General features: G+C 45.6%; 1 protein-coding gene across 3 annotated transcripts in view; it reads left to right on the top strand.

The window, feature by feature from the left end:
• The window catches only part of GALNT18 (polypeptide N-acetylgalactosaminyltransferase 18), a 316,135-nt gene that overhangs the window by 246,511 nt on the left and 53,786 nt on the right, over positions 1-15,838 (top strand). For all 3 annotated transcript variants that reach the window (XM_039863609.1, XM_039863610.1, XM_039863611.1), the window contains exon 7: positions 12,025-12,210. In XM_039863609.1, coding sequence (XP_039719543.1) covers positions 12,025-12,210 — 186 coding nt within the window. The remainder of the gene's footprint in view (positions 1-12,024; positions 12,211-15,838) is intronic.

Raw genomic sequence — 15,838 nt, 5'->3', positions numbered from 1 at the left:
AGGATGCCAGTTCTATCTGATCAGAGCTCCACCTTTATAATCTTAATCACCTCCTTAAATATTCTATCTCCAATACAGTCACTTTCTTAAAGGCTCTATCTCCAATACAGTCAAATGGGGCATGGGAGTTAGAGCTTCAGCATATGAATTAGGAAGAGCACAATTTAGTCCATAGCAAGTGCTATAATAGAAAACATAAAATATAAGTTCCAGAAAGTCAGGGATTTTGTATATTTTGTTCAATGACAAAATTTGCATCTCATACAATGATACCTGGCACATAGTAAATGCTCAATAAATAATTGTTGATTTGAATTAAAGCAGAGAAGGAACATGCTCTGATTTATCATTTTAAAGATGGACTGGAGGTCAACAAGGGTTGAAGTGAAGAGACTTATTAGGAAAGTATTGATAGAGTTATCCACACAAAGATAATGGTCACTTGGATCAGGATGTTGGGCATGCAGACTAAGAAATGTGATTAAATTTAAGCTATGTTGAGGAAGTAGAACGGACTGCATTTGCTGATGTATTATTCGATGTGGGAAGGGAGGAAGAGGACATAATTATGGATGAATTACATAATTATTTGTACAGGTTTCAGGCCTGAGCTATTAGGTAGATGAGGGGAAGACTAAAGGACAGATGGGAAGGCAGGGAAGAAAATAAAGCACGTGGTTTTGGACAACGTAAGCCGTGAGGACTAAGAGACACACAGTGGGGGTGACATTTAGGCAGCTGGATATATAAACCTCAAGCTCAGAGGAATATAGTATTTCCTCCTGCCTGAAAAGCTCTTACTGTAGCAATGGTGAATCTTATCATCAATGGAGTCCTACAGTGCTCATAATTATACCTGATACTTAGTAAGCTCTAAACTTGTGCTGGGTGTTGAAATAAATCCTCTACATGCATTACCTCATTTAATTCTCAAAACAACTATTTTTGCAGTGCGTCACTTTTTCTCCATTCCACAGACAAACTGAATGTTGGAGGGTGAAATGGATTGCCTAAAGTCACCAACTCAAGCAATTGGGAAATGTAGGATTTGATACCAACACTGTTTAACCCCAAAGTCTGTACTCTGACTGCAATGACCTCCTGTCTCCCAAGAGGCAGAGGTCTTGGATACATTTCCTACTCTGCTTTTAAATTATCACGTGACCTTGAACTTCAGTTTGCTCACCTGGGAAATGATGGGAGGTAATCTCTTCTACTATACTGCAATGCTGATCTCTTTTGTAAATCCCATTTTTAATGTGAGTTTTCTGTAGTTGCCTTTCAGAGATGATACCCAAGCTGACAATTCATTTTGATGTATATGAAAAGGGTAAATCTCTTTAAGCAAAGACTCAGTGCACCAGCTTTCTTAATCTGAATTCCAACAGGATAAGAAGAAAGCTCCTTAGAACAAATATCATTTCTGAGTGAGAGAATGTTCAGCATCTCAGATTCATATTTATCATCTGAATGATAACCTCAGGTCTCACAGAGCCGAATGTTGGGGTAATGCTTTGGGCCAGACACATAGCTTCCTCTAATGTCTGACCCAGGATCTGCCTAACTACCAGACTTCCCCACCTATGCCGTCTCAGTGACATATGGGTCACCTATCAGATGCCCGCCTGCTGTGCTGGGGGCAACAGAGTGTTTTCTTTCCTCTAGTAATTCCTGTTTGCCCTGCATTTCAGAAAGGCCCGTCCTGACTTATCATGGACAATACTTTTTGGACATTGGTCCAAAGAGTCACCTTTTCGGTCATTGTCACCCTTTTCAGGAGGGATCTGGTGTGGACAGACAATTTGAATTTGATTGGGACGTGCTAATGAGCCATTCGTGTGTAGAATTTGTTTCTGATTAGATTAAGCTTCTGAGAAAGTAAAGAAACAGCCACTGATTAAAGACATAAAAAAGGAAACACTTTAAATGAGTAAGTGGTTCATCTTCATATAGCAAAGTATAAATTAAACATAGTCCAGGGGATCAGCTCTGAATAGCAGCTGGATGGAGTGAGCTTTTCTGAATACATCCATAAAGAGAAGGCTCTCAGAGCAATTCATAGGGACTTAACTCACCAGAGAGGGCTCTGAATACTCCCGAGGAAATGAATGGGCCAAGTTATCTGATAAAAATGACTCTCAGACTAGGGAATGGAATGGGTTGTTTTTTTTTTTTGGATATCAGAAAATTGCTCCCTGAGTTCCTGTGACAGTCAAGCTCATGATCACTTTCTGGCAGCACCAGTGATGGTGCAGGGGCCAGGGATCTGAGTTAAAACAAAGATGTGATTAAAATAGATAGCACACGTGTCAGTGGAACCCTGATTTGAAACTTGGCCAATACTCCTGCCTCTGAGCTTGGGGCTTCTATAATTTTTGTCCGATAGAAATGCCTGGACTAGAACTAGCCAGCCTTTCCCAGGCTGGTGCAGTGGAAAACCGTGCGAGTCAGCCCTGTCTAGACTCTGTCACCCAACCAGGCAGGGCCTCACTGGCTTATTCTAGGATTAGTGGAGCTGCCACAGAGCAGCTCTGTGGCTGTCTGAGGAACCCTGAGCCATGTGTGATCTCCAAGCCCTGACCTTTCCCTCTCCCACCTTGCTGACTTTTTCCTTGATTTTCTGACCTCTGCTCTGGTTCTGAACTTGAACCAGACTTTAACCTGCAGCCTGTTTTGCAAAGGTCCTAACACCCTGCCCACCCCTGGCAGCTCCATCTCCAGCCAATGAGTCCTTGGTTTTTCTCGCAGTCTTAACCCCCTTCTGGCTGCTAATGTCCCTAGGTAAATACAAATGGAGATTGCTGTGTGAATTTTATAGGATTCTCTGTCTTGAAGAGGGAGAATTATGTTACAAATGTTTTTGTTGTAAATAAATAAAACGCTTCCTTGTCCTTGCAAAAACAACAACAACAACAACAACAACAACAAAAACAATCTACTCTCTGTACCTTCAGCCTCTAGTGGGTTCCTGTTCTGAATGGACTCATCACCTGGATTTAGGAAGCTGTCACTTTCTGGACAGTCTCTCCCCATGCCTGGAACCTTCTGCTACAAAGTCACATGCAATAGACCGAACCCCTGGTTATCAGTGCTGCAGGGCCCAAGCCTAAGCCTCTCTGGTCACCTTGCCTCTTCTCACTAGCAGATTGTATTAATCAGGGAAATGATCACAGGCTACAACAAAAGTCCCTAAACCCTACAGGCTTAACCCAGGACAAATTTATTTCCTACTCACATCACAGTACTCTGAAGGGTGGGAAGATGTGTTCAGAGCAGTTATTCTCCAGGTAGTAACTGAGGGACTCAAGTTGCTTCTCTTGTGGGTTCCTCATATTTGAATTTCAAGGTCATCCTGGCTTAAAGATCCAGCAGATTGGGAGAGAAAGGAGTAGTGATTCCCACACCGAAAACTGACCCATGTTGGCTAAGTATTCATTTCATTAGTCTGAGCTGCTCACATGGTCCCTCCTGACTGCAGGAAAGTCTGAGAGATGTAGCAGAGCACACAGATATTGGGGAGCTACAGCAGTCTGCCATGCCCTTGGAGACTACCCTGTTCCTGCCTCTGCTTCCCCAACCACAGCATGTCAAGCCCTGACTTATTCCTTTTCTTCCTTTTGGTCTTGAGTCCAACCTAGCTTGAGTTTGGAGAATATTAATAAGGCCTTTGGCTGATATGAGATTTGAGGTAACCACGAATACACTCTCCTTGGTTAGAACCATTAAAAGATACCTTCTAATCTCAATGATCACATTTGCCAAGCGATCGTCATAAAATCTCCCATAAGGAAATAAAACTCCCATGGCCCCAGTCTTTATAGTCAAAGCATTAGGGTCTGAGGGAAAGCTGGGTCCCTGTATGTGATGGGCTAGTGTGCTGAGTTTGGTGCTATGGCTGCCCCTGCGTTTCCTGTAGTGTGCAGCTACTTCAGCAAAGCTCAAATCCCTGAAAAAGAGCCTTTTAACGTTTTCTTCATGAAAAAGCTTCCAGAGATTCCAGCTCAGCTGGTCTCTCCTTGGAATTCTGCCAGATGACTCCTCCTGCTGCCCTCTGATAGTTCTGAAGAATCCCTTTCAGATAGGGAAACTGCTTCAAGTGCTTCTTAGGGATGACCTGAAATCAGACCCTTTCAGGACACCTTCCAAGAAAAAGCATTATTTTTCCAAGCAGCAGTTCCGTCCAGAAGACCCTTTGGCAGTGTTTCTTATCAAAAGAAAGCTTGGGAAACTGTAACCCCAGGGAGTGTTTTTCTGTGGGGTCTGATGGAAGAATAAACATTGTCAGACTTTAAAAATGTTTCTTTATACTTTAAAATAAAATATCTACCCTTGGAAACCTGGGAGAGCACCAAGCAAAATACAGTGGGGATAATTTAGAACCAAGTTCCAACTCTCGATCCTTCATTCATTCAGTAAGTGTTTATCAAACATTTACTGTGTACTAGGCCCTCTTTAAGCACTGGAGATTCCTTAATGAGAGCAAAGTGGCCATGGGCCATCAGATTGGCAAAAATTAAAAGGTTGGACGGTGCCAAATGTTGGCGAGATTATGAAGCAACAGGAGTGCTCATCTGTGCTGGTGGGAGTGGAATTTGGGAACTGACTTTGGAAGAATTTCACTTTTCCTAAGCAAGTTGACTCTGTGTCTAACCTGTGCATCAGAAATTCCGCTGTGATGTAAATACACTGAGAGACACCTGCTCTTGGGCACCAGGAGACTCGTGTAAGATTGTTCCAAGTAGCACTATGCATAATACTGGGAACAACGAGACTGTCAGCCAACAGGAGCATGCCTAACTGAACTGCTGTATGTTTATACACTGGAACCTGATGGCGATGAAAACAAATGAAGCAAGAAGCAAGTTGCAGAATGCAGACAATATGCTTCCGTTTATATAGCATTCAAAAGCAGGTAAAACTAAAATGAAACAGGTAGTTTAGGTTGATGGCAAAGAAATTATTGACTAAATTCAGGATAATGCATTACCTTTCGGGGTAAGGAAGAGAACACAGAGATTTCAGAGTTCTTGCCAATGTCCTGTTTCTTAAGCAGGTGGTAAGGAAACAGTCGTCTCTTGTATTATGTGTCTTTAAACTGTACATATGTATTTTACACACACAAACACACACCTGTTATAAGTGCTGTGCAAGTGGAAGTATGGGTGCTATGGGAATGCGTAGTAGAGGCATTTAACCAAATCTAGGGCAGCCAGGGGAAGTAGGTAGGAATTAGCCAGGCAAATAAATGTAGGTGGTAAAGGGAGGAAGGGAGGAAAATTCCAGTAACGGCAATGGCACGGGTAGGAGGCAGAGAGCCGACAACACGATTTGCTCTAGGTACTAAGAGAAGTGGGTGTAACTGGGCAGTTGAGGGGGAAGATAAAGCTGCAGTGAAAAGGAGGGGTCAGATCTCGGAGGTCTTGCAAATCATGTTAAAAAGTGTGATCTTTCCCTGGGGACTAAAGGTTGCAAGTGTGGGAGAGAGATGCATTTTGGAAGGAAGTTGATTGCAGGTTTTACATCGTCCCTATCCCAGCTGCTCCTCTACCTCCCACTTCTGACCCTGGCTTGATGATGGCCCCTGGCTTTTGTCTTAGCCTTGCCCAGATTTGACCTCTCTTCCCTTCTTATTCTCATGCAGGGCCAGGCCTAAGGTGAGAGGAGTGAGGTGCCTGGGGCACAAAGTGCAGGACTCCCAGAGAATGAGTGTCCTTCCCAGCCATGGTTGATGTCTCTGTTTGCTGGCGTGTCTGACCCTATACCCACGCTGTGAATGACTTTCTGGTCTGCTGGATATTCCCAGGCCTCAGCCTCAGCCTCCATCCTTGTCTTCCTCCCTCCAGCCTTCCTGATTTGGCTTTCCACTTTTGTCTTGGCATTTCACAGTGAAGTTAGGTGAGACAGCTACACATAATATGATAATTAACAATATGAGCCAAGAAATAAGGACCACATGAGTAGTACACTTTATGTGTTTCAGGAGTTTGAAGGAACTGGGCCAGGCTGGTTTTGGATGGATAAAGAGCAGAGAGGAGGCTTTCTGGGCTAAGGGAACAGTGGGAACATTTTGCCAAGAGCAGAGAGCCCATTAAAAGTCAAAAGGATATAAAAGTTGGAAAGGATTTGGGATCCTAAGCTGCGGACTGCAGCTATGAAATATAAGTCTGAGGTACCACCACCCCTCACCCCTCACCCACAATAACCTTACTAGTAAATCTGTCATGTTTTTTCATTGAGTATGAAGAGAGCCTCGGAACCCTTCTCAACACAGGGCTTCAGAAGGACGTTAACGAGCAAATGGATTTAACACAAGGTGTTGCTATTCCTGCCATCGACTGCAGAGTGACCACAAGTCTCTGAGTGGGAGAAATGGTCGCAGTGTATCCTGTTGCCCTGCCTCCAGGGTCTCCCTACTTTCCAGCTCTGCCAGTTGTGTCTCAAATGATTCTAAGAAAACTTAGAATCACAGAATGAAAGAAGTAGAAGGTGTCTAAGACATCGTTGAGTCCAGTTCCTCCATCTGGCAGCTGGGAGGTACTGAGGCTTTGACTTTTTTATGTAAGTAGCAAATATAGAACATAAACTCAATCTTCTGACTCTGACCTCGTAGCAATAGCTCCCAGTCCCGGAAAGGGAAAGGAACCTGACTTTTCCTAGAAACCTACTATGTGTTTGTCTTTCCTAGTGGGAGCTTTTTATACAGCATCTCTTTTTGACCTTCCAAGCTATCATTATGCCCAATAAAAAAAAAGGCAACTGACAACCAAAGACAGGTCTAAATTAAAGGCTGAAGTGAGATAGAGGCAGGATTTAAAACCCCTCCACTATCACCCAAGACCTGCATGCTTTCTTGGAGTTCCCAGGTGGATGCTTCAAGCCTTTTCAGAAACAATCACAGGATTAGGGCTCTCTGAGAAGGGCCTGTGGCAAGAGGGACTTTACTTTGCCTGGGTAACTTGTTTCCAATCTGCTTCAGGTTCTTGGTTGCATCTGGGGACAGGCCCAGCAGCTACTCTGTGGGCATACGCAAGGATTGGCGAGGTTGGGGGCTTCCTCTATTCTGTTCAAGGTTCCACAAGAGGAAGCCGCCTGCTATCGCTCATGCTCATTTGATGACTTCCCAGGTTTTACGATGTTAATTTAAGCTCTGCAGCCAAAGTAACTCTTTTCAGCTGCAGCAGTACACACTTAAATGTCAGAACTTTGCTGAAAAACCACTTGGGTTTGAAGGAAGTCATTGTGTTCAGTAAAATCTGGCCACATTTTATGTTTATGGCCTTTATTAGGGGATCTTGCTGAGCGAGTTAAGACCTCCTTTCTGTATAGTTAAAGCCCAGGACTCTCAGGTTGCTGGAATCACTCATTCAGATAACAGTTATCGAATATCTATGAGATGCCCGGTACTAGTGTATATAGTGTGAGCCTTGTCTTCCTGGAGCTTATAGTCTAGTGGTGGGGGTGGGGGAACAGACATTGAAAGAATAAACACATAGATAGAAGTATTATGAATACTTATCATTATGTAAGAAAAAGGATGGGGCACTAAAAGTATTCAGAGGGGATCTAATTTAGACTGGATGGGTCAAAGAAGATAGTATTTGAGCTGGGACACAAGCAGGGGGAAGTTCTTCTAGAAAGATGGACTAGCAGGTGCAAAGGCACATAGACAGGAAAGAATTTGGTGTGGTCAAGAAACGTGTTGACCAGTGCTTACCTGGAAGCCATGAGGTCCAGCCCTGGGCTGACATGCCATCAGGTGTCCTCGGTGCTTGTAAGACTAGCACGTGCTTCACTTTGTTACAAAGAGCCCAAGTCACATGCATTCTGTGTAAAAATTAACTTCTGCCTCTTGGCAGTTGCTTTCTGTGCCCTGCGACCTCACCTCCCTTCTTGGGTACTGACCATTGGTCTTCATTTCTCAGCCACCGCTTTGGTACCCACCTCGCTGGCCCTCTCTCCTCTTGGCATCTCCATCCCCTAGAACTTGCAGTGCTAAGTCATCATTCCATCCTGCACCTTTGCCCTCCAGCAGTGACCTTGCTTCTGTGGCACAATCCCTGCTGTCTATAGCCTCCATCTGGTTTGGGTCTTCCTACATCATGCCAGCTATGACATGTGTCCCACGCCCAGCTCCCTTTCTTTCACTTCCCATTCCCCTGCCCCTCCCAAGTCTCCATGGAAGTTTCCTGATGTCATCCTTCGTGTAGTCCAAATGCCAGTGATGTCCTTTTGTATCCTTTATCTGCCATTCATGAGAGGGCCTCTGAGGTCAGCTGTGTGTAAGACTTTTGCAAATTTCTCTTTGTCAAGCCATTAGTCATCAGAGTCACTCATCACCTGGGGATGGGAGAGCACAGGCTTGCTCTTGTTTATTTCAGTATTATCGGGTAGGGTCCAGAAGTGGTAGGGTAAACGTGCCGAATACACATCTTCTGCTGAAATGCCCAGAAGCTGCCAGGACCCAAAGGCTGTATCCAGGACAGGTGCTGTCACCCTGCCCGTGGATGGGCTCCTTTCCACAGAAGCGAGGAGAGTGGGGATGCCCTGTAGGTTCACAGGTGCTCCCAGTCTTTGGAGAGGAGCGCTCTGGAAGGCAGCCCATCGTCATCTGGTGGGCTTCTGCCAGACATGTGAGTCCTCTACTCCCTGCTGGTGGAAGTACAGGAGGAGCCAAATAGTAACAGTTATAATGGTGGTTATTAAGTAATAATAACGGGTGCAGACTAAGAACTTATAATGTTCCCATCACTACAAAAGGAACCACTGTCATATGTGTTTCATAGACGAGAGGTTAAGTAGCCTAAAGTTGCCACTCAGCTGGCATGCAGCAGGGCCAGAATTGACCCTGGTGTCCTGTCTCCACCCTCTTGACTCCCACCATACAGTGCTCACACTGAGGCAGGCACAGTGTTAATAGATATCCGCACTTCATCCCCCTCTTCCACTGGGTGAAATTGAGACTTGAGAAAGATAACCTGACAAAAGTGACAGCAGTAGGTGGTGAAGATAAAAACATGGGAATCTAGTTCCTCACTCCGACCCTCTGGCTCCAAAGCCGTGCCTTAAAACACTATGTGCTACTCGCACGGGGCCAACCTACCACCTCCCCTGGAAACCTATGATCTGTCCTGGGCACCATTTAGCCCATGTCCACAGAAGAATATGGTGAAGATCTTCAGAACATTTTGAAAGAGGAAAGGAACTAAATAGCAAGTGCCGTGATTGGTAAAGACAGGGCAGGGACCACAGAGCACTATTCGAAGAGGATACAGTGATATGCTGCTGAGTGAGTCAGGGGAAGCAGGGTGGGGGTGGGGCATGTAATTGCATGTGTAGAAGTCCAAGGGTGAGAGGAAAACCTGGTAGGATGAAGGGAGTAAAAACATTTCAGTACGGCTGCAGTGTAGAGTGTAGGGGGAAGCAAGCAAGAGGTTGGAGGGGTGGGCAGGGGCCAGGCCCTGAGGAGCTTCGGGAGAGCATGATGCAGGAGGCACATGATTGGATTTACCTTTCCAAAAGGTTCCTCTGGCTGCTGGGTGGAGAAGAGCCTGGAGGAACAAGGCAGGAGGGAATCAGCTGTATGGAGGCTGTTGCAGAGTCCAGATGAGACTTGATCTGCATTAGAGTAGGGGCAGCCGGGTGGGGAGAGGAGAAAAGATTCTTCAAGAGCTCCAGTTCATACCTTTCCTTTCGCTGTGTGGCTAAGGGCATGATGGGAGGTGCTGCCACCACCCTTCTGATTACAACTAGCAGAATCACCCACTCTAAGGTGAAATGGTGAACTGACTCTGAGAAATAGGCCTCGTAATAAAAGAGCTTTGTTATGAATCATGTTCTGTGTTTTGTTGCTGAAATATGTCAAGTAATAGCCTCCGGTTCCAGTTGCAAAAAGAATAATTACCCTGACTCTTTGTGTTGTCAATAACATATTCACAGTATTCACAGGCTTCCATTGAAAATCTGAGCAAAGTGGATTGGAAATCAGCACGATTCCTGGAATGTATGGGTCATGGAAATGAAGGTGCGCAGTCTGGAGCCTTCCATGGCTCCCACTCCTGATCGTCAGGACCACCCCCGTTTGTGGAAACTACTGTCAGAGCAGGGTCACCCTGGGAGAGCATGGGGTCTTCCCTTAGTTTTTGTGGTTGTCAGACAGATTCTTTTGTCTTCAGCTGTGTGGTCTTGGGCAAGGGACAGCCTTTAGTCTCAGTTTCTTCATTTGGAATTAGAGACAATAACAACTACCTCACAGGGGATTCTGAAGAGTCTGCTATATAATTTGTTTAGCAATAGCTCAGATTGATCCAGTGTTTACTATGTGCCAGACATTTTTCTAAGCATTTTGTATATAATAACTTTAATCTTCTCAACAATTTCATGAGATGGGTACTTTTGCGATCCCTTTTTGAGATGAGGAAACTGAAACACAATGAGATCGAGTGACTTCTTCAAGGTCACATAGCTAGTAAGAAACAGCCAGGATTTGAACCCAAGTAATCTGATCCCAAACCCTTTGCTTATAACTGCCATACTATACTACCTTCCCACACGCACAGTCCAGGGCCTGGCACATAGTGGATGCTCAGTGGGAATACTTATTTCCTTTCCATTGGCCCTAAGTGCAAGACAGGCTTAGAAAATGGTAAATCAGTAAGCTGCCTTCCAACTCTAACAGCCTGTAGGGACTAACTGGTGTGAGATAGACTGGGGGAAATTAAGCTAAATCCCAAACTGACCTTATCTTGGTTGGAGACCTGTGGTTATTGATGGGTACGTGTTATGAGTGTGAACATTATCCACCAAATTGTCCAGTTGACAATACCTGAAAAGTGACCACTGCTCTTCACCAAGAGATCTTGATTGCTTTCTCTCAGAAGCCTCATTCGTCAGCTCTGACCAGGTATTTCAGATTCATCCCACATTAATTAAGTATCAGCCGTTTATTGATTGATTGATTAAGCCTCAACCTTTTATTCATTTATTCAACAAGTACTTACAAAGTACTTATACATACCAGGCCTTGTCTTAGGTGCTGGAGATGAGCAATGACTGAGATATGGGTTCTGCCCTACAGGTACACAAAGGGAGGGAGGAGGGTGACCTATCAGCAGATAAGTTGTGATATTAAGAGCTTTCAGGGCCCGGGGAGGAAGCAATTGGCTCTGCCCCAAGAATTGAGAAGAGACCCCACAACAGAGGGCTCATATAGCCAAGGTCTTGAGAGAGGATTTTTTTTTTTTCAGCTGGAGAAGGAGTCGGGAGAGCATTCTAACATTACAGACGGAATAGGCAAAAGCCTGAAGGCACAAGAGAATGTACCCGTTCCAGAACATTGAAAGTTCAGAGTGGCTGGAACGATTGTGGCAAGAGCCCCAAAACACTGTCCCTTGATGCTCAGAATGCAGGTTCATTTAAAAATGTTTTTCGAAATCAAATTGCATCCACTTTAAGCTCCTACTCCCCAAGCTTAACATCGCCCTCCTTTGCAGCTCCCTCTCATCTGGGTTCTATCGGAACTCAAGGTCCAAAAAGGATGGAGTAGGAGAAGGGTCCCCGCTCTCTCCCTTTGGTGGTCTCTAATCCTGTCTAGGCCCAGGTGGTTCATGTAAAGAAGACCTCTCTGCTGGCAGTCCTGCTGGTGCCTCCATGTCATGCATGGCTGCAGAGACCATTATCAAGGGTTTTTGCTGACTTCTCCTTCAGGGGCAAGGAGAACCCACATCTTTGGTCATAAAATGTCTGGTCTCTTCTTTGGAGAGGTGAAAAGGATGGAGAGAGAAGGTGCATTAATTATTTGCTGGTAAATTCACAGCAACAAGAAACAAGACACGAACTTATGACTCAATAACCTCCTGCGATGGGAGTAGAAATAAGGTATATCTCACTCCCTTTACAGACAGTGGTTCGGAGAGACAAGGTGAAGAGAGCTGGATTTGTCCCTGCTCATGTTGAGTGGTCACCTGTGGCCTGGTTTGGAGGTGCAGAGTCAGGTCTGGGCACTGACGAGTCATGTGTCTTTTGCAGGTGTGGCAGTGTGGTGGGAGCGTGGAAGTCTTGCCCTGCTCGCGGATTGCCCACATTGAGCGCGCCCACAAGCCCTACACTGAGGATCTTACCGCCCATGTCCGCAGGAATGCCCTCAGGGTGGCCGAAGTCTGGATGGATGAATTTAAAAGCCATGTCTACATGGCATGGAACATACCCCAAGAGGTAGGGAGCCCCCGTGGGGATGGGTTTCTTGGGGTTTGGTCGGGAAAAAGACAAACAGAAAAACAAATATAAGACTAAATTCTTCCTCCCATGGGTCAACCAGAGTCTTGTTCACCATGCTAGAGTGGACCCTCAACCCAAATACACTACATGTTGAAGAAAGGGGACTGAAGACGAGGTGCTAAGCCTTGACGTGTCCCCATCCCCATTCCTGGTCAGCATGCTGAAGGGGGACTTACTTCTCTCCAGTCCTTAGTGTCCTCGTTTTAAATGAGAAAGTTTGCCCAGGTAGCTCCAAGGTTACTTCATGCTCTCAGATCCACAGCTTCTCTGATACTAGGTGTTCCATTATCCTGCTTTACCAAAATGCACTTAATCTCCCTGTAGATTGGATTCAAGCTTCTCCTTTGAACCTTTGTTCAGAGAAATAAGGAACATCCATGTGCCTTTGGGATTTCTTGAGCCACAATAATGGAGATGGGTTACACTCCCACAGGGACCCTCAGGAGAAGTGAACTGTTCTGGACATTTTTAATATGCTTCGTACCCTCACAGAGCCCCATCATTGCCTACCACTGTCCTCAGTCCCTCAAGTCATCTACGTTTAAGAAGTGTAAGAGAGAAAGTAATGTTTCTCTACCACTGTCCTCAGTCCCTCAAGTCATCTACGTTTAAGAAGTGTAAGAGAGAAAGTAATGCCATGTGTCTTGTGGAAATGACCTTGGACCGCTGAGTTGGAAGAAATGCCAGCCACAGGATCCCAATCTTCTTCTAGCATGTCTGCCTGGAGATCATTGCTTATGTTGCAGTCTATGTGAGACAAAGCTGTTGACTGCATGACCTCATTCTTTCCTCCCAAGGCCATGGCTTCCCCTCGGGAGTCCTTCAGAATGCCTCAGCCCTTTCTTCATAATAGGGAAATGATCCATCTTTGCTTAAAGTTTCCATATGAAGGACTTGTTCCCTGATTGCTCCCCAAAACTAATGTTCTATGGCTAAGTGATTGAGAAAGTAGGCTGGGCTATGAGCAGGAGCTTTTAGGCACCCCACTACCACCCCCACCACCAGTAAGATTCCAGCAGTTGGGAGGAAGAATGAGAAGCCAATGAGTACCAGGTGGAGAATGCCCAACCCTAATGAACCAGCCCCAGGATTACAGTGGGAGTGTTTCTAAGGAAACAGTGGTGCCTTCTGGACCCATCTGTGGCTGTGGGCGTTGGATCACAGTATTCTGGGCAGCATGCTGAGCCCCGCTGCGGGTGTCCTCTGGTAGAAAAATGTTAAGAACATTTGAAAATTGGCAGGAGCTCACCAATGAGGCATTGTAGACCCTCAGGCTCTGCTAAAGGACAGGAGTCCTGTTCGTACTCCCGTTTCTCTCTGACCCAAAAGCTGCAAACCTAGCCCTCTCCCCCAACTGCAGCTGCTCGATGTTGAAAATCCAATGAGAACTGAGTGAGTTAGAAATAATTGGAAAATGATGAAACTCAGTGTCTGTGACTCCTCAGGAGGCTAGCTCAAACCAAGTGAAAAGGGTGGGGAGCAGTAGTGGTGCACACAAGAAAGGCGGGTGAGAGGTGAAAGTGTCCAGGATAGGGCCTTAGGTGGAGAAGGAAGAGGTCAGTGTTTCCTAAAAAAAACTCTTGGCTCGCTCTATTCCTTTCTATGTCCACACTCCCTCTTCTACTTTTTACAAAGCTTCTGGAAAGAGTCAACACTTTTTCACCTGCCATTCACTTCCCAAAAGTATGTCGAAGCTGCTTTTGGCAAAGTCATCATGGGCCTAATTTAACGGATATTTTAAAGTTTCTAACCTACAGGACCACACCTTTTCCTTGGAGCTCTGTACTCCCTTGGCTCTATGATTCCATACCCCAGAATGCCCTCATCCCTCTCCAATAGGTCCTAACTCTTTTCAGGCTGCTCTCACTTCCACCAGATGTGTAAGTGCTCCCCAGAGGTCCATCCTTGGCCCGCCACTCTCATATTACACCATTTCCCTGGATAGGCCCCTCTACTCTTGGATTCTACAACCACTGATCTGTTGACGACTTCCTGATTATGATCACTAGCCCCCAACTTCTGCCTTTAGCTTCAGACATAAAGCTGACAGCTTCTTCTGGGTGTTCCCACAGGCACCTCAGACTGAATCTGACCGAAAGTGAGGACATCCCCCCGACCTCCAAATATGCTCCTGTTCTTATACTCCTTCTCAGTTCATTGATACTACCATATGCCCAGACATATGAGCTTGAAACCGAGCATCTTGTTTTAATCCTCCTCTCTCTCAGGGCCCAATCCCAGTCCATCACCAAGCCCTCCTCTCCATTTCTACCTCTTCTAATGTCTAAAGTCACGCCTTGTCCCTTCTTCTGCAACAGTCTCCATGCACCTGGTTTTCCCAGCTCAAGTATATTCCCTCAAATCTATTCTCCATACTACCTAAATTTATCTTTAAAAAACTCTCAGTGACCATGTCATTGCCCTGCTTAAAATTTTCAAATGATTCTCCACTGTGCGCAAGATGAGGCATAAAGTCCACTGTTTGACATGGATCTAAGCTTTCTTCTCTGCCCACCTCTCTAGCCTGACCTCTCACCTTTTGGAGCATCTGTGGATTGCCTGCATTGTGGGAACTGCCCATAACCCCCTGTCCATCCCGTGCTGTTTCTTACCTTGTGTGTTCGCTAATTTTGTTCTGTCTGCTTGGAATTCCCTACCCAAAAACCTCTTCCCCAGCCTCCACCCTTACCAGTTCGCCTCCATCCTTTTACACTCAACTCCAGCGATCTCTCCTCTAGGAAGCCAGCCCCAGCTGGGGAGAATGCCCCTTTTCACATGCATGTCTCTGTCATTGCATCACCGCCCTGTAAAAGAATGTTTTATTTTCTGAAAGTCTTTGTCCCTCATTAGACCAGTGGCTCCCAAATCTGGCTGGACTTGAAAATCGCTTGGACTCCAGCTCCAGAAATTATGACTTAATTGTTTTGGAAGGGGACCAGGGATCCTATTGTGGAAAGCTCCTAGGAAATTCTGTGTCCATCCAGGGCTGAGAACCACTGCATTAGACCACGGGCTCCCTGAAGATAGATCATGTTATTCATATTTGTGTCATCATACCGAGCATAAGTCATGGTGAGGGGCACATGGTCGGAGCTCGTACAACATCTCTAATGCATATAACAAATGAATCTGCTGGCCGTGTGTACAAAATCCCTTTCTCCCTTGGTCAGTGCCTCTTAAAAGCAGATCTGCAGACCAGCTGCATCAGAATCACTTGGAGAACTTTAAAGAAATAACGATTCTGAGTCCCATCCTCAGAGATTCTGATGGGTAGATGGTGCCAAAATCTGTAAAAAGCTCTCTGGATGCTGGTTTTGGGCAATCAGGTTGGGTAACACCTGTTTAGCTTATCCTGCTCATCTTTTCAGACTGGCCTTCAGCATCACCTATGCCAGAAAGCCTTTCTTGACTGCTCACATCCCCTTCCCCACTAACTCAGCCACCTCACACCCCTATTGTCCCTTAGCCTTCTCTCTTCCCTCCATGCCTCACACTGTGTGTGCAGAGAATCTGTTTACTTGTTAGATTGTCTAGACTCTCCTTTCAAGCAGACTGTGACTTCGTC

Source organism: Pteropus medius, unplaced genomic scaffold (assembly GCF_902729225.1).
Source record: "Pteropus medius unplaced genomic scaffold, Ma_sr-lr_union100, whole genome shotgun sequence".
NCBI lineage: Eukaryota > Metazoa > Chordata > Mammalia > Chiroptera > Pteropodidae > Pteropus > Pteropus medius.
The sequence above is the reverse complement of the archived record's forward strand: the minus strand, read 5'-3'. Positions and strand labels throughout refer to the sequence as shown.